An 18,959-nucleotide genomic window follows, 5' to 3' on the forward strand; every position below is an offset into this window, starting at 1 on the left:
CCCAATTTTATGTTATTCTGGATGTATTTTATTTCTCTTTCTATTGCATTCTTTTCTGGGAAAGTTTCCTATTGTCTAGATAGTAAAAGTTAATGTTGCTCTGTGTCTTTTAAAATTTTAGAATAACTTCAAAGAACATATAGTAGTACAGGGAAAATACAAATTTTTTTTTTTTGGTTTGAAAATTAGAGGAAAATGAGCCAGAAGAAACCTAAGTATTCTGTGAAAAGACAAAGAAGGGCATTAACATGGGTCTCCATTAGTGAAATAACTTTTTCACAAATAACATTGAGTAAGCACAACTATTTATCATTCTGTTTTGAAAAGTAAATTATACTTGCCTAAGTAAAACTTATTCTTTAATTCTTTGACAAAGTTTGACTTGGTAAGATGTTTTGAACTTTAATAGCTCTTGAGGTCATAAATGATGGCCAAATCAAAAATAGAAAAAAAAATTTACTGTTACAAAATCTGTTTTTTGTAGTGTTCCCATAACTGCGGAGCTCTGAGCTCTTTAGAAGTCCAAATAAGGCTCTCAGACAGGCAACAGCCATGTGACTTCAGTGGCCACTTTAACGGAAGAGGGTTTCTGACCCCTGAAAGATGGGAAACTAGTGAGAACAGTGTAGAAGAATTGTTATGGTATGAAAACTCACATTATTATAGCCAAATAGAATGTAAGCTTGCTTTTATTTTCAGGTCAGATATTTTTAGAATGACTGACAGTACCCTAAATTGGAAAATTAAATATGGTACAGCATTCCAGAATGGATTATTTTGCTTACGTGCCTTTCTTTTAACACACCGTTAGGATAATATATAGGGTACTGTCAGAAATAAAACTTAGAAGGGAAGGGTGCTGCTACTTAGGTTCAGGGGTTTATTTATTTTCATTTTTAAGAAAATATTTTCCTGTTATGATAATAGACTTAAAGCCCCTTGTTTCCATATTCTATAGTAAGCAAAGGGGAAACCCCACTACAGTGAGAAGTCTTTTATATTACTGCTACTTTTCCTTTTTGTCCTTTAGTCACAAAGTATGTTGGAAATGTCACTTCTTCAGCTAGGAACTGTTTTCCTTTGTTAATATTATTGTCTTGAATAAAATATCAGATTTTGATTATCTGGTTTTTTTAACATTGGTGTCTGAGACTTTGTGAAAGCAAATATTTCAAAAACTATATTTAGAATTTTTTAAAATTCATTTTTAATGTAGTGATGGGCTGATAGATATGCAGCTAAAGTATTTTGTAGCGTGCACAAATTAGAATGCCTATTGTGACAAAAATGCCTCATTTTCAGATGCTTTGCATGCATACTTTGGAATTTGTGGCCTGTCTCTAATGGAGGAAAGTGGAATTTGTACAGTTCATCCTGCCCTGAATGTAAGCACACGGACTTCTGAACGCCTTCGCGATCTCCATCAGAGCTGGGAAAACAAGGACTCTAAACAATGCTCAGAGAATGTACACATCTCCACATGACTGACTTTAGCCTGGGAGGGTGGGGGGATTTGTAGCATAACTGTAGCTCACGGTTAAAAGCCATGTATAACCAAGTGTGCTCTTTTTTTAAGAGGTAGTCTTACAATCAAATCTTGTGCTGGTGTCACTTTGGAATGTGGTCTTGAGCCAGTATTTGTAATGGGTTTCAAGAAAATCTTTGAAGTTTGAACCACAATGAATTCTGTTATGGTTCTTAAATGTTTGTACTGTATTTCTAAGAAGTTCTTTGAGGAAAATTAACTGTGTGTATGTAGGTTATCTTTTTTAAAACTCTTCAGTGCAAATTGTATCATATTATAAAAGAGAAATATTCAAGTTTACAGTTCACATAGCATTGATAATCTTTGGGTGAACACTTAGTGATCATTTTAAAAGCTTGACAGCTGATGGTAGAAAATGCTTTAAGAATTAAGTATCTGGGATTATTCTTTGAAAACAATTGATCCCATAATTTTTAAAAAGAAGGACGACTTATTTTGTCTCATTCATAAGTGTGTGCCAATTAAACTTGTGTGGGCTATACCAGTATAAATGAAATTAACCTCATAGCAAGAATGAATAGGCTTAACTAATACAATAATTTTCGTAAAGGGAGATTGTTTTAAGAAGACTACTATGTAACTGTGGGAAAAGTAATTTAATTGTATGTGATAGTGAATGGAAAAGTTTTGTGCTGTGCAGATCCTTTATTTAGGTGTTGCTGGGGTGAATAACAGTTATGTTTTACTTTAATCTCAAATTATTAGTTCCTGTTTTTTTCTTTTTCTTTATGGGGAGAAAACAGTATTATCTGGAAGAAAAGACATTTAGTAGTTTTGTTTATTTTTCTGAGATATGTGATATCATGATTTATCCTAGTACTTTTATAACAGTTATTTTTAGCCACTTGGATTTTATTCTTAGTTTATTCCCCATGCTTTAGCTTTTCTAATTTCAAACTGATAATTGCTTAATTTTTTCAAATTTAATAAGCAAAAATTTAATTAAAAAATAGGACTGCTCAAGTAAATTAAATGGCTTAGCTCCATATGTGGCCATTTATGTTTTTATATTTTCAGGTAAGTTGGAGGGAAATGTACTATTTAGGGGTTAAAGACGAGAGTTTGGTTTTGTTCTTTTTGTCTTGTTTGTTCTGTGAACTTGCTCATTGTAAAGGAGGTAATATAAAAACTCATCTGGTCAATAATAAGTTATTCAGTAAATCACATCAGTCACTATTGCTCGATGACATTCAAAGATATGAAACTAGTACTGAAATGGAGAAGGAAAACGCTTCACTTAAGGGGCTGGATTTAAGTTAAAATCGTGGTGATAATAAATATTGAATTATTTGTTCTCCAAGAATCAGTATAAAAACTAAATTACTAGTATCGCTGTTTAGGTATAGTAATATTTAACATTTTATTTTAATTTATTTCCTAAATTGGAGGAAAAATAGCCTTAAATTATGGTTCTTCCCAAATAAAGGGAAAACTAATATATACTTGAAAAAAATGATCATGTATTATTGGTATGGACAGTTGTAAACTTCAATTTGCCAGAGTAAATTTTTTTTTACATTAGAAATAAAATCAATTTTTGATGATGGAAAAACATAAGTTTAACCACAGATGTCATCCTTCCATGAGTTGCTTCTCTTTAAATTCAGCCATTCTACATCATCATTTAGCCATCGGAGGTAAAATAACATATATATAATGGCTTTAGAACTATATGCAAAGCCCAAACTGTTTTTCCCAAATCACCATTAATCGTTGGAAAGTGGGAAAGTTAGTAACAGTAAGTGTATTCATAAAAGAAAAGAGAATGCCAAGGTAAAAGTATTTCATAAAACTATTAAGAAATATTTTCTGATTCCTTGTATAATTTAATAGCATAAGATTATAGATTATAATAAGATTCGAATTTATATACTTGAGAGGGGCCTTCTTGTAAAATTTTATGGCCTGAGTGGTGTGTCTCAGTGGGTGAGTGTCAACCCATGCACCAGGAGGTCGCTGGTTCTATTGCTAGTCAGGTCACATGCCCTGATTATAGGCTCAATCCCCAGCAGGGGGCGTGCAGGAGGCAGCCGATTGATGTTGATGCATTGATGTTTCTATCTTTCCCTCTTCTCTCCCTCTCTAAAATCAATAAAAACATCTTTTTAAAAAAAGTTATCTACAAAAATAGAAAAAAGCTTTATGAACCAGTGATTGTCATATTCCACAGCAGCGTACTGACCAAAAAATACCAGACTAGTGTGAATTATGGAGAAATTATTCCTAACTTTCTCTAAATAGTTATTTACAAGAAAAGTATTTATTAGGTAAATTTTAAGTGATATTTTACATGTATACTTTGTTTTTTAGCAATGGTGGTATAATGAGAAGAGAAATATGAGCTCCAAAATCTCAAATAACTAATCCCAATGCTATATCCCCACCTCTAATATGGTATTTTCTCTCTCTCTCTCTCTTTTTTAATATGGTACTTTTTAGGAGATAGTAGAAGCTTTGTTTTGAGCATCTCATAAAAACAAGGTTAATCAGGTCATACAACACAATTCAACCTATTTATCATCTACAGTGTTTTAGATTTGATCTGTAATTTGTGTACATTTTCATTAGATGTTTAAATAGTTACTTATAAATATTTAAATTCAAATAGAAGTTCTGCTGGAAGTGGTACATAGTTTGAAAACTACTGGACATGATAGAATTTAAGAGTCAGTTTAGTAAAGATGATGGGCTTAAATTCCAGATCTGGCAGTGCAGCAGTGTGGCCTTGGACCCTAACTTCCCCACTGATAAAATCGGGGGAGGGGGGATATCTAACTCATATGGTTGTTTGAAGATTAAATGAGATAATACATATAAAGTACTTAGCATAGTAACTGAAATACAGAACATTCCTAATTACAATTTCTGTCATAACTACCATAAAATTATGGTTATTAAAACCTCTTTTCTACAATAGAGATCTCAGTTTAAACTCAGAGAAAATGATGTCAGCAGTATGAATTTTTAATCTCCCCATTTGAATATGTTGTGACTAGGATAGCCACAGACCCTATTCTACAAAACTAAAGGACAAGGTTTCCCCATGAATGTGAATATCCAAGTAAGTGAGGACAATCACTGCCCAACATGGTCTCAGTATCTATGAATGGAAGGCAGGCAGCTGGTTTCTGACAGCCTTGAGAATAGAACTATAACATTGCCCACAGTTTCTCACTAGAAAGTGCAGTGGGCCAATCCAAGAACAGAAGCTGAAACTAGGAGGGGTTCTACAAGTTCCCATTTTCAGGTGAGTGTTACAGCAATACAATAAGATGTGATGATTGTGCTAGAGCAGTCTGGGCCCTGTCCTGTGTAGCTCTTAAAAGTAATGAGACAGCATTAATTGTTTGCCTCCCATACTCACCCCTGGGGATCTAGCACTGAGGAAAAAACTAGAATTAGAACCCAAATTGGACAGGATAAGTACAGTAGGACAAAGGGAAGAGAAAGTCTAGGTAAATATTGGGAAGGAAGACCAATACAGACCATATAACCTGTAAATCACTTTGTAAAAATGAAGAGGGAATGTTAGGACCATGGATCTCAGAAAAGTCGTCACCCTCCCTCCTAATAGTTCAGAAAAACAATTTTTTTTTCCTAAATGAGCAGCTGAAAAGGATTACAGTCAAATCCCATTCAGAGTTATAAGAAATAAGCAGACCAACATCACCATAGACAATGAAAGCACACCAGAAAGACATCACCACGAGACTGATGAAAACCTAGTATTTCTTATTTAAATGTTTTTTAAGTTTTTTATTTCTTAATCCTTACCCAAGGGTATGTTTTTGTTGATTCTTTTTTTTTTCTTTTTTTTAGAGAGAGATGGGTAGGGAGAGAGAAAGAAAGCTAGAGAAACATTGATGTAAGAGAGAAGCATCAATTATTTGCCTCCCATACTTACCCTGACCAGGGATCAAACCCAAAACCTAGGCATGTGCCCTGACTGGGAATCGTACCTGCAACCTTTCGGCATTTGCCTCCCATACTTACCCTGACCAGGGATCAAACCCAAAACCTAGTCATGTGCCCTGACTGGGAATCGTACCTGCAACCTTTCGGCGTATGGAACAATGCTCCAATCAACTGAGCAACACCAGCCAGGGCAAACCTAATATTTTTTGAAAGCAGTTATGACAGGAAATATATAGTATTTAGAACTATATCAGTAAAAATGGGGAAAGCTGAGATTTAAGCTACCAAGTCTTTAAAACTGGAGGAAAAAGGCAAGCCAAAAGAAAGCATAGGGAAATAATTAGTAAAAAGTGGGGAAGAGGGGAGAGAGAATAAGACAAAACACCAGCTAACCTACTTAAGGAAAAAAGGGAGGAAACAAAAATTTAAATGACAGAAATAACCATAAATCAGGGAAATTTTCAAAGTTATAAGACCACTTTGAATAATTTCATATAATAAATTAGAAAAGTAACTTTTAGAAAAATGCAAATTGCCAAAATTTACTTTAGTAAGACATAAAAATTCAGAACCAACTATTTCCATAGAAGAAACATAGTTAAAGGATTCCTTACAAAAAAAGCATCAGGCACAGATTGTTTCAAGATTTCTACCAAATCTGTAAGAGTAAATAGTCTTGATGTTAAAGAATCCCAGAGACTAGAAAAAGAATGTTGAACCTCAAAGTGCCAAAAAAAAGAGAAAGACTTTCAAATTCATTTTACGAAGTGAATGTAATAGCATGGTCTCTAAAACCTGACAGAAAATTACAGACTCTCAGGAATATCATTGCAAACATTTTAACTATATTAGCAAACAATCCACTAGCACTTCCAAAAAGTAATAAATCATGACTAAGTTGAGTTTATTATAGGAATGCAAGGAAAATTCAATATTAGACAATCCACTAATATTAAAAGAGTTAATGAGAATAATCATGTGATTATCTCCATCTTTGCAGCAAAGGTATGACAGAATGGAGCACTCATTCATGTTAAATATACTCAAGTAGAAACTGATGGTAATTGATTAACATTGTACCTCTGCCCCAAAACAGCATCTTAATATTGAAACAAAAGAGGCTTTCCAACTAAAGTCAGGAACAAAGCCCACTATCTCCTCTACTACTAAACATTGTGTTGGGGTTTTAGCTAATGAAGCTTGGGAAGGAAGAGGTGAAACTATTTGCAGAGGATTTTCTATCTGGGAAACCCAAGGAATTTGTAGAAACACTGTGAGAACTTAGTAAAGTAGCAATTTATTAACAGAGAAATATCAGTAGCCTTCACAAGACAAAAAAGAGTGCATACTCTGATTCCATTTAAATGAAGTTCAAAATAAGAAAAACTTACCTATGGTGTCAGAAATCAGTGCCCACTTGTAGTCACTCCCTCCCCAAAGGTAAGCACTATCCTGACGTCATCGCCAATTAGTTTTATCTGGTTTTGAACTTGATATAAAAGGAGTCATAACGGATACATTTTTTTTCAACCGTCCCCTTTAGCTCAACAAGGACTGGAAGGGTACAAGGAAGCTTCTGAGGTGCTGGTAATACTCCGCTTTATGATCCAGGTGCTGGTTCCGAGGTGCATTCACTTCATGAATATGAAACTGTCCACTTAATGATTTATGCACTTTTCTGTATGTATAATCATAGTTCAATAAAAATGTTTACTAAGAAGAATAAAACACTATATATACACACACACACACACACACACACACACACACACACACATACACACAAACCTTAACTAGTTAGGAAATAGACTTATAATTTCCCTTTTATGATTTCAAAAAAGAGAAATGTGTAAACTTAAGACATGTCCAAAACCTATGAGGAAAGCATAAAAATAAAACACGTAAAAGACAAAGTCTTGAACAAAATGAAAAGATTATACCATATTTTTAGGTAAGACTCAACATCAAAACATGTTTTTCCCTTAGGTTAATTTATAAATTTAAGCTATCCCAATAAAAATTACCATGGTTTTGTTTTGTTTTGTGTTTTTAGAGAACACAGGAGAGTAACTATGAAACTGGAAAGAAAAAAAATAGAGGGAACTAGCCCTACCAGACATTAAAACATACTCTTAAATCCTCCCACTACTACATATATACGTAACCAAATACACACATATAAGTACACATATGACTATGAGATGTGCTATATATTCTGTACTATAACATTTTTCATTCAACAATATATTATGAATGCCTTTCACTATCCATACTTTGCTTTAAACAGTTGCATAGTATCTCATTGCCTAAATGTACCAATTGGTGCTTTGTTTTACACAATTACAAAAAATATTGCTAGAAGATCTTTGAAAATGTATCGCTGCCTACTTTTGTAATTCTTTAAGCTAAATGTATAGCTGTGGAGTTGCTGGGGCAAAGAATACACATATTATAAATTTTGATAGCTTTTGCCACACTGCTTTCTAAGGTTGTACTGGTACACAGTACTTTGATATAGATTTTAAATGTGATCAGAAAGTAGTCTTAAAATTCACTGGAAGAAATATGAGCTTAGGCTCAAAGCCAATTTCCCTCATTTAATCTTAGATGAGCAAGTCAGGGAGTTTGGTAGAGCTATATAAAGTCTCTAAGGAGTGAAGGAAAATAATCAATTTGACAAAGTGTACATAAGTAGCTTGCTCTAGAATGTTAATGGATTTCACCTTGCCATCTGAATTTCAGCAATTGAGTACCATAGAACTCTGTGCTACAGAATGTTTTTTTCTGCTGTAGGATTTACTGTAGAAAATTATTCAGTGGTTAAATTATAGAAATATGCATATAAGAATAATTGTTCAGGCAATACCTTTTTTTTCTTTTATAACTGATACTTATTTTAAAATATTTCTCATCTTAAGGCTATTTCCAACTCACAAAATGTTGCTGTGAAGATCATATATTTTTCTGTGGCTCTCCTAGAAATGAATTTCTGGATTAAATAATGTATACTTTAAAAGTATTGGTAATAACTGTTAAATTGCCATTGAAAACCAGTATAGCTTTTCAGAAACTCATCAACAGGGTTTCTTTTTTTAAAAATACGTTTTTAATGATCTCAGAGAGAGGAAGGGAGAGGGAGAGAGAGAGAAAAATCAATGATGAAAGAGAATCATTGATCTGCCTCCTGCAGGATCCCTGCTGGGGATCCATCCCACAACCCTGGCATGTGCCCTGACTGGGAATCAAACTGTGATCTGGTTCCTGGGTATATGCTCAACCACTGAGCTACACCTGCTGGGCCAACAGGGTAGGTGTACCTGTTTCCTCGTAACTGGATGTTATCAATCTTAAAATTGTTCCCTTCTGCATGAAAAGAAGAAAAGTATTCATTTGTTGATAAACAACATTTGTGGAAAACAAATCTAAGTTTTGGGGGGAGTTTGTTTTTTATGTATTATATGAATGAACTAGAGGCCCGATGCACAAAATGTGTGCAAGAGTAGGCCTTCCTTCCCCCAGCTGCCGGCACTGGCTTCCCTCGCAGCCCGGCTTCGTCCAGAAGGACATCTGGTGTAATTAGCATATTATGCTTTTATTATTATAGATACTAATTGGGCTATGTCTGAGATAGTGAAATCAAAATAATGTCTTTATTTTTTTAATATATTTTTATTGATTTCAGAGAGGAAGGGAGAGAGAGGTAGAAACATCAGTGATGAGAGAAACATTGATCTGCTGCCTCCTGCACAACCCACACTGGGGATCAAGCTGGCAAGTGGGGCATGTGCCCTGACCTGGAATGGAACCGTGACCTCCTGGTTCGTAGGTCAATGCTCAATTACTGAGCCATGCCAGCCAGACAAAATAATGTCTTTATTAATATAGGACTTAGCACAATAGTTTTCAAAGTGTGGTCTGCAGACAGGAGCAGTGGCATCACCTGGGAACTTTTAGAAATGCAAACTCTCAGGTCTCACCTGAGACCTACTAAATGAGAGACTCTGGGGGAGGGGTCAGCTATCAGTGTTTTATCCAGCCCTCCAGTGGCTCTGGTGCACACTCAAAACCCGAGGACCAATCACTGATTTAGAAAAAGCTTGGGCAGGAGAAACAAGAGAGAACCCCATAAATTTTAAATGGGGGTGTTAGTTAGCAGTAAGCTCAGTATGATTCAACAATGTGTCTTTACTCCTGCTTGAAATAGCTAATATGATATCAGTCTATGGGTTGAAAACGTAATAAATGCTCACATATGCAAAGAGGATATTACATTTATTTTCTCAAATGGACCCAATCTTCATTTGCCTGTATTTTTACAATGGCAGGGCTGGGAACAGCGCCATTTACATTGGTCAACTAACAATTTCAGTCTTTTAGTATCAGTATTTTGTTTTGTTTTTTCCTCCTGCTCCTTGTGTTCTGGCTTTGGTGGAGGCCTCTGCTGCAGGTTACTGCTCTAGTTTGATTCCGGGGCTGGTGCCTATGGAGGTGTCTGCTGCTGGTCTAGTGGGGCCTTTTGAGGTGGGTTGCCTACTGTTTGCCTCTGATTGCACAGTCCCAGCACTATGGTCTCTTTGCCCTGATGTCAGGGCTCCACCAATCTACCTGATCTTAGCAACTCCATATCTACACCCCTAAGCCCCCTATACCCACACACATCTTTGGCATATACAGAAACTCCTAGATATTAATGCCTGAAGCACTGTCTCCATTTCATATACCTAGGTACTTCCCCTCACTCCAATGCTGCTGAGCCTCCCTGGATGTAGAAGACAAGCTGACACTCCCAGGACTGCCGCCCCTCCTAAGCAATGCCTGGAGAAGCAGGTCACAGGGCCATCGCACATACCACACGTCTACATATGTGAGAGTTACAAGTCAAACTAGAAAATGATGTTCTCTCGTCACAGGCTGGCAAATATATCAAATAGCAGATCATACCAAATCATTGGGAAGAGCACAAACCCATAGTTAACTTCATGTTCCACCCCAGGCCATGATTTGGCAGTGACTGTTGCTGGGCAAGAGTGAAGTGGACAAAGGGAAAAGATTTCCTGCTGGCTTGCCATTCTGGTTCCCTGCAATCATTGGGAATATCCACAGAATAAACATCCACTTTCTCTTGGAGGGAGAGAGGGAGAAGATGGTCCTTTCATCCCCTCTTGATCTCTCTTTACCCACCTGTACCCCCTCCATCTGATCACAAGATTTCTCTTCATTCCACACAGTCTGAGTCAGGTGATCTTTGCTCACAACACATGCCCAGCCTCCATGTCCACCATCACTCAAGCACCTTACAGGAGCCTGAGGTTTAAAGGCCAGGTTCAAATTTAGAAATCTTGGCCTCTTAGAGTTCCCAGCCCAAGGCCAGTCCTCTTTTTCCCACCCTAGGCACTGTCACACCGTGAGGAACCCCCTCATGCTTGTGACAAGCTCTGTATCACCTCTAACTCCCACAAACAGCTGTTTGATCATCACACCTTGTACCTAGGGGTATACACTGTGGCAGCACAGTCCAGAAGGAACCAGGGGAGAGCCCCATGCAGGCTCTGGAAGTGGGTTCAGGTAACAATGCCGGGTCTTTGGTATGTGAGGCATGCTCTACAGGGGCCCCACCAATTCCACATCTTAGGGGGAGCACTGGAATGGGGGCCTCTAGAGTACTGGCAGGCCACCAGCCCCTCTGCTCTTAGTTTTTTTCATGCCTGTCTGGACTTCGCTACTCAGCAATTTGATTATGGTTTAGAAATTAAATAATTATTTTAAATTTTGTTGTGAATGGTTTGTGTTGTATAAAAATATTTTAGAGATACATTCAGAATTTGGATTGTCAAATTCAGAGCTTTGCTTTAAAAACATTATAGTGGCACTCGCCTCCAAAACTTCTTATTCAGAAGGACAGGAATCTTCTTGTTGTTTTAGGCTCCATGGGAGTTTCTGATGAAAAGCCAGGTTTGGGGATCACTCTTTTAAATAACTCAAAAGGTCCCTTCTTACATGAGAGTACATGATCTTAAGGTGACTTCAGGCTGGTTAATGTGTTTCTCATAAAAATAGTAGTTGAGAGCCACATCTTTAGGGGGCAATTAAGTTTCTAGCAAAAATATTTTTTTCTGGGGTGGTTCATCAGTAATTGGAAGCCTAGGGATTTGAGAAAGAAAGAAAATGTCAGCTCCATGTTAGTTGACTCCTTAGTATATTGAAAATATTTCTATTTTTATCTCTACATCCCTCATAGATGAAATCTAAAAATGTAGGAAGAATTACTAAATATAAGGCCTATTAATATCTAAGTAGACAAAAGAGTTTCAGGAAGCACTGCTTTCAAGTTTTTTCAATGTTTTATTGCCTACTAGGAGGGGAGGAAGCACAGATTACCGAATGTAGAGCTCCAAACCAAAATTATTTCAGCTTTCGTTTCTCTAACAGGCATGTACTAACATTACTGTCTAAATGAGTTCATAGAGCTCACTCCACCTTATTAAAATGAGGTTTTACTTAAGTCATAGGAGATTGCAAACTAGGTAATAACTGTTGAATGTTTAATACTCAATGTATTTATGGGAGACACAATAACACTTCTCTGCTTATAAATATATAATAACATAATGGAAGTTACCCATTAAAATTTTAATATTCAATAAAGAGTATATCTGTAATGCGCTTGTCCCCAGAGTTCTATGATGGTATATTTGGGGAAGAGAGAGAAGTTGGTGGGAGAGGCATCAGTGAAGATGCTTGACTATTAAAATGAAATGCTTTTCCCTCCATTTCCTTTTTACTTTGCAATGTTGCATCTCATTTCAGTTATGTTTCACTATTGTCTTAGAAGAGGGCAGAAATAGTCAACTGAGGACACAGCTGCAAAATATTCTGATTGATGGGGAATGTTTTTATTTCAAAGATTTATTTTCTTATTAACAGATTCTGGGTAACTTAGTAACCTGGCTTTAAACACAGGAGACGTAATGATTTTCATCTTTTCCCCTTAAACACACAGTACAAGAAGAATTTCAGACTAGATGCCCCAGGAGGAAAGTGATTGTCACTACCCCAACAAGTGCCTCAAGTATCATCATACTTTTAAACCATTGATACAACTCTGTTAAACAGGACACAAGAGGTACTGTGGACAGGAAGGTGTCCCTGTCACACCCAACCCCTCATTCCCTAGTCCTCTGCAGGAGCAACAAGTGTGGGCAGTTTGTTTTCTAGAAATGGACCTGTAGATACAACTATATATGTGTGAATATGTTTATAATCATACACTTACATATAATAGTGACCCAAAGACCAACTGACTCAGCAGAAATTCAAATCTTCATTCATTTGACATAGCCTGGCATTTTTCTATTCCAGATATCTAGTACCAGTTATTAGGAAAAATGGCCAACTTAATAATCTTTGTTATATTTGAGAAAAGGCTAAGGAATCCTATATAATAAAGAGCTAATATGCTAATTAGACCAGATGGTGGAACGACCTTCTGGAACAACCTTCAGGAACAACCTGGGGGCGGGGGGCGGGACTGCAGAGCCGAGAGGCAGCCAGGGCGAGGGCCGAGACCCTTGCATGAATTTCGTGCATCGGGCCTCTAGTGACTTAATAAAATAATTTATAAAACCACAAAAATAATTAAACAACAATAACTGGAAGGTCACAGAACAAGATTCTTGTTTTTTAATTCCACCACTCCTCAGTTGCCACTGCGTTGCAAGTCTCATGAGGACCATTAGAGTTTATGAGAAAGACAGCAAAGATAACATGCCTGAGGAAGGAAGTAGGGGAAGGTGCAGGTGAACTCATCTTAAGGGTTTGATCTGTTTTCCAAAAGTGGGAATTTTATGGGAGGTCTCAGGAATATCTCAATAGCATATTCATCAGCTTTCCCAGTGTGTCCTTTAATGTGCTGATTCATCAAAATGAGCATATAGCAGGGTTAGGGTCATTCTCTGGTAAGTTTCATCTTCAAAGAATGTCATCAAAGAGGGAATGGGACCAAGGTGAGTCTGTCCCCATAGGGTCCGGAATGTATAAACCATTTGCTCCTAAGTATCCCTTGGTTAGGGAAGATAAGACCTTGCAATTTATTACCTGGCTATAAATTGCTCTGCTGACTTATTATCTGGCTGTAATTGCTTGGCTGTTTAACTATTTTTCTCAGTTTCCCCATTCCACTCACCAAGGAACTTTCCTAGCTTCTTATTATCCTGCCTCAGTACTGGGAAAGGTAAACAAACAGGGCTCCCCACCTAGCTACGTCCCCATTCTGATGACCTCTAGCAAGCCATTCCCTAAATCAGATCCCCTTGCTGTACGACACAGGAATCATAAAATGTGCCGCCTGCGTCAGTAGAAGTAGTAACAACTGACGTATTCCTATCTCTCAAATGCCCAAAGCTCTTCAGAAGAGAGGAGAGGCTGTTTGGTTCAGAGTTTGTATAACTGAGAGGACATATATCAGACAGCCCAGTAGAATCTCACAAATATGATAGGACTTGGCTACATTGCCCATGTTTTTTTTAAATAAACTTTTTATTATACAGGTTTTAGATTTACAGAATAATTGCAAAGATAGGACAGAGAATTCCCAAATACTCAGCATCCAGTTTCCCCTGTGACTAACATCTTGCATTAGTACGGTACATTTGCTACAATTAACTAATATTAATGCAGTATTAACTATATTCAGATTTCCTTGGGTTTTACCTGGTGTCCTTTTTCTGTTCCAAGATCCCATCCAGGGACCACATCACATTCAGTCATCATGTCTCCTCTTGGCTGTGACAGTCTCTCCGAGTTTTCTTCTTGATGACTGCAAGTTTTGAGGAGTACTGGCCAGGTGTTTTGTAGAACGTCTCTCAAGTGGGGTTTGTCTGATATTTTCCTCATTATTAGACTGGGATTATGGGTTTTGGTGAGGAAGATAAAAGTATAGTGCATTTTTATACCTTTCTACTTTTTAAAAATTCCATGTCAATTCCTCCCTATCTCCCCCACCCCCCAACCCTGTTATTATACTGCTAGTGCCTGTTAGGATCAAGGAAACGGGGCCTCATTCTGGTACATATTACAGGAAGTCATTCTTACCTGATTGGATATCACTAGTGGGAATGGACTCCTCAGAGAGAATTTCCCGTGATGAGTTGCCTTAGAGCCACAGATTTGATGAGTGAACTGAGAAGAGGGTCCAAGCAAAGGCAACAAGTGTGGCATAGAAAATAGAACCATCCTGGCAGCTGACCTGGGAGAAGACACTGCCTGCGGGATTTTCTTTTTTTTTTTTCCTATTCTGTTTTTTCTTTCTTTATTTATTGATTAAGGTATTGCATATTTGTCCTAACCCCTCCATTCCTCCCCACCCCCACCCTTCGCTTATGCCCTCACCCCCCTGGTGTCTGTGTCCATTGCATTGGTTATGCTTATATGCATGCATACAAGTCCTTTGGTTGATCTCCTGAGGGATTTTCTAATCCTTTGAGCAATGAAGGACTGGAATGTGGAATAACAAGTGATAAAAATACGCCCACAATCAAAGGCACCTGGTCAAAGAAACACCCACGCCCCGTCAGTGGAGTAAAGGCAGGAAGTGGAGTTTATGAATATGGCAGGTATCAGGTGATGACTAAGATTGAAATGGAGCTAATCCTGGAAGTATCCTCAAGTTAAAATCCTAAGGCTCTGAAGGCGTCTAAATAAGCTAGCTGACAAAACAAATGTTCTGGAAAAAAAAAAATCAGGAAATCTCTCTCGTAAAAAAAAAAAAAAAAAAAAAGCCTTTGTTGCCAACCGTATGCACCTGCTGGCAGGTGGAGAAGGCAGATGCTTAGAGTTTCTCAGGAGTGTGTCTGAGTTAGACTTCCTCATGTCTTCTCTCATACAGTTTAAACTTGGAATCATGTTCAGAGAGTGATTTGCCAGGGCTAAGTATGCCTAACTGTCTAGGGCCATGAAATGGAACCTCGCCAACTGGCCCTTACTGGAACAGTGAACTTGGACTCTGGCCACTCAGCCAGTCAGCTATTGACCTGCCAACACAAATAAACTTCAACATTCACCTTCATTTTAGAACTCTGGTAAGGATTAGAGGAATTTAGTTATCTGAACACCATTGGTAATCTGTAAAGTGCTTTTCATTAAAAAGTATTGTCACTGTTCTGTTAAGCTCTTTGCCCAGGTCTCTGTTTCTGAAGAATGTGACAGCCCTGGATGGTTTGGCTCAGTGGATAGAGCGTCCACCTGCGGACTGAAGAGTCCCTGGTTCGATTCCAGTCAAGGGCACATGCCTGGGTTGCGGGCTTGATCCCCAGTAGGGGGCGTGCAGGAGGCAGCAGATCAATGATTCTCTCTCCCTCTCCCTTCTTCTCTGAAATCAATAAAATATATTTTTTTAAGAAAAGAATGTGACGCCCTAGCTGGTTTGGCTCACTGGATAGGGTGTCGGCCTGGAGACTGAGGGGTCCCAGGTTTGATTCCTGTCAAGGGCATGTGCTTTGGTTCCCGGCACATCCCCAGTAGGGGGTGTGCAGGAGGCGGCTGGTCTGTGCTTCTCTCTCATCGATGTTTCTAACTCTCTATCCCTCACCCTTCCTCTCTGTAAGAAAATCAGTAAAGTATATATTTTAAAAAAAAAAAAGAATGTGACAAGAAAGGAATGTGGTGATTTCTTCTCTTCATTTACCCTTTTCTTTTACATTTATACTCCAGGCATTATAGTATAGATGGTGCAAGTGAAGAAGAATAACAAAAGAGGATTCATCGAGCCCTCAGTGTGCTGGTTACAATTCTAAGCTCTTTACAGGTATTAATCCATTTAATCCTTATGACAACTCTATTATTTTGCCCATTATTACTGTTGAGTAAACTGAGATACAGAGAAGTTAAATGCTAAAGGTCAAATCGCTCTAATGTGGCTATATCAGTTGGAACTCGTTTTGGTTGTATAACTAATAACTCAAATGACATGGTTTAAACAAATTAGAGTTTAATTTTCTCTTGAGTAAAAGAAGATGGGAGGTAGGTAGTCAAAGGCTAGAATGGCAGTCTCACCATTCTTAGGAACTCAGGCTCATCTTTCTTCTTTCTCTAGATATCTTAGCACATGACTATCCTCGGGTTCTCCTCAATAGTCCAAGATGGGATTGGAATGCCAGGCATCAAAACTGTTTTAGTTAGAAGAGAAGGAAGGAGAGGGCCAAAGGGCTTTCCCAGAAGCCCCACCCAACAACTTCCACAGACACTTGACTGGTTACCCCTAGCTGCAAAGAAAGCTGGAAAATGTGTTTTTCTTTTTCTTTTTTAAAAAAAGTTGGACACATTTCTGAAGGTTCTGTAAAGGAAAAAAGAGACAATACATTTTAGACTCATGCACCATAGAATACAGTTTCTCAGAATAGAATTGTGGCTTTTGTTGGCAGGTGAAAATAAGGCTGTATTACGTTTTTATTTCCCACTTGCAGTAGTCATTTAAAAATGCAAACAAGGTGGTGTATACAATTTTTTTTTAAAGTTAGAATTTTACTTAGTTTCTAGTTTTCCCTTATCCACAATTTATAGTTGATGAGATTCTGTAACTTCATAGTATTCAAATGATTATTTTAGACTCTTACAATGAAGAATAAAAAAAGACAGAAATGGTTTTAGAAGAAATACCTTTCATATTTTTATCCTGAAATTTTTATCTGGAGGTTTTTGGGGTTTTTTCTGCAAGGCATTACTCTCAGATTTCCCTTTCAAAGAGCAAATGTCCAATATTAACATTTTCATTTGTCTTTTAAGGAAAGAAAGGAAAAGAATATTTGAATTGACATTTAGACAATTACTTAGTTGGGTTTATTGTACTTGATTATGGCTAAAACCTTTCTTTTGATCTCAGTTTCTCCAGCTATAAAGTATAGTCATTCATTTATTCATCCATTCACTAAATACTTCTGGGTTTAAAAAGTGTTGGATGCTTTATATTTGATAGTCATTTCTGTCTCATTGTTAACAAAATAATTGGGTAATGTGAAAGACATTTTTAAAGTTTGTACTTCAACAACTACTTTTACAGTTAAACAGAAAGTATTTCTTTTCATACAGATAAACCAAATTTGGTGTATTGAAAAAAGAAACTGGAAACTTTTGGAATCATAAGATAAGAATATTTTAACTATGTACACATTACACATAGAAAAACATTATGAATCTTTACATATAAGGATACTAAAAGGTAAGTATTGACAATTTTCCTTTTTAAAAATAAACAATATATTGTGACATGCCTTTGTGACATACAGTGCTCTCCCCTAGAGCTGATACAACTCTAAAATAGATATATTTGCAGAAAATATTCTTCTCGTTTATATTAATGTAGCCATATTGCTTCTCTAAGGAAACATTTATAAACATTGCTACTGTGTTCCAGAAATGTTTTAAGAAGAAAATCATTATATATGAATCCTCTACAATGGAAAATATTATAATAACGTTTCCCCTGATAGAATTCAAAATTGTGCATGTCACAGTAAACAAAGTGATATGAGTTCTGCATCAGAGCCTAAGGCTATGGCTGGGGGTCATGATTTATTTTCAGTTTGTTATTAGTACTGATTGCCTTCTGACACTAGACAAGCTATTCAAACTATTGAATTCTTTCTCTTTTTTTCTTCCTTCCTTCCTTCCTTCCTTCCTTCCTTCCTTCCTTCCTTACTTCCTTCCTTCCTTCCTTCCTTCCTTCCTTCCTTCCTTCTTTCTTTCTTTCTTTCTTTCTTTCTTTCTTTCTTTCTTTCTTTCTTTCTTTCTTTCTTTCTTTCTTTCTTCACAGCCAGCATTAGCTGTGGCAGGAAACTCAGAGCACCCAGAAGCTTCGGTACACCAGTTGGAGCCCTGTCTAAATGTGTGAGTATTGGGGGAAAGGGCCACAAATGTCATTTGAGTCCTTCAAATAACAGAAAACACAGAACCTTCCATTTCAATTATGGATTCACATAAGAAGCAAATGAAGGAAAGCAGAGTCAACGGGGAGAAAGGGAAGCAGCAAGAATAGTAAGACTGTGAAGCAGTGTTCTGTGCAAAGAGAGTAAAGATGGCAGTTACAAAAAGCTGAAAATAGTTAATAAGTAAAATTCTCAACATGCTTTTCCCATTGTGCCCTTGATCTTATTTAGAATAAGATGATTTAAAAATTTTAAACATGCACCATAGCTTTATTTTATGCCTTGGCTGGCTAGTTTGTAGTTCGGGGACAGGTGGTAATATGCCTCCCTCTTGGCCAAAAGCTTGTCCTTCCTGCTCCTCAAAGTCAGTGTTATTTTCAGAGTATGATGCTTATAGAATTCCTTTCTGGGCATTTTTTTCTACTCTGAAAATTTTTTTCTAGATACTTCTCTCCTCTATAATAGAACACAGTGCTAAGTCCTTGCAAATACTTAATAAATCAGTAGCCTATATTGATGTTAACATTCTTAATTTAAATTCTTGGAGATTTGAGCTGTGTTGTTTGTTGAGGAACACTGAC

At 37.1% G+C, this 18,959-nt stretch overlaps 1 protein-coding gene and 1 long non-coding RNA gene across 5 annotated transcripts in view; both read left to right on the top strand.

The window, feature by feature from the left end:
* The window catches only part of PGGT1B (protein geranylgeranyltransferase type I subunit beta), a 48,726-nt gene extending 36,142 nt beyond the window's left edge, over positions 1 to 12,584 (top strand). For 2 of the 4 annotated variants that reach the window (XM_023747299.1, XM_006081139.3), the window contains one exon: positions 1,303 to 2,840. In XM_023747299.1, the coding sequence (XP_023603067.1) occupies positions 1,303 to 1,484 (182 nt within the window). In that variant the 3' untranslated portion in view covers positions 1,485 to 2,840. Of the gene's footprint in view, positions 1 to 1,302; positions 2,841 to 7,004; positions 7,200 to 12,461 lie in introns of those variants that run through there. The other 2 variants (XM_014461438.2, XM_023747265.1) reach the window with 2 other exon arrangements.
* Positions 12,585 to 14,840: 2,256 nt separating this feature from the next.
* LOC106698302 lies at positions 14,841 to 16,947 on the top strand. The gene is made up of 3 exons (XR_002827159.1): positions 14,841 to 15,537; positions 16,169 to 16,262; positions 16,921 to 16,947. It is a non-coding gene; the product is annotated as an uncharacterized LOC106698302 (long non-coding RNA).
* The last annotated feature ends 2,012 nt before the right edge of the window (positions 16,948 to 18,959 follow it).

Source organism: Myotis lucifugus, unplaced genomic scaffold (assembly GCF_000147115.1).
Source record: "Myotis lucifugus unplaced genomic scaffold, Myoluc2.0 scaffold_0, whole genome shotgun sequence".
Classification (NCBI taxonomy): domain Eukaryota; kingdom Metazoa; phylum Chordata; class Mammalia; order Chiroptera; family Vespertilionidae; genus Myotis; species Myotis lucifugus.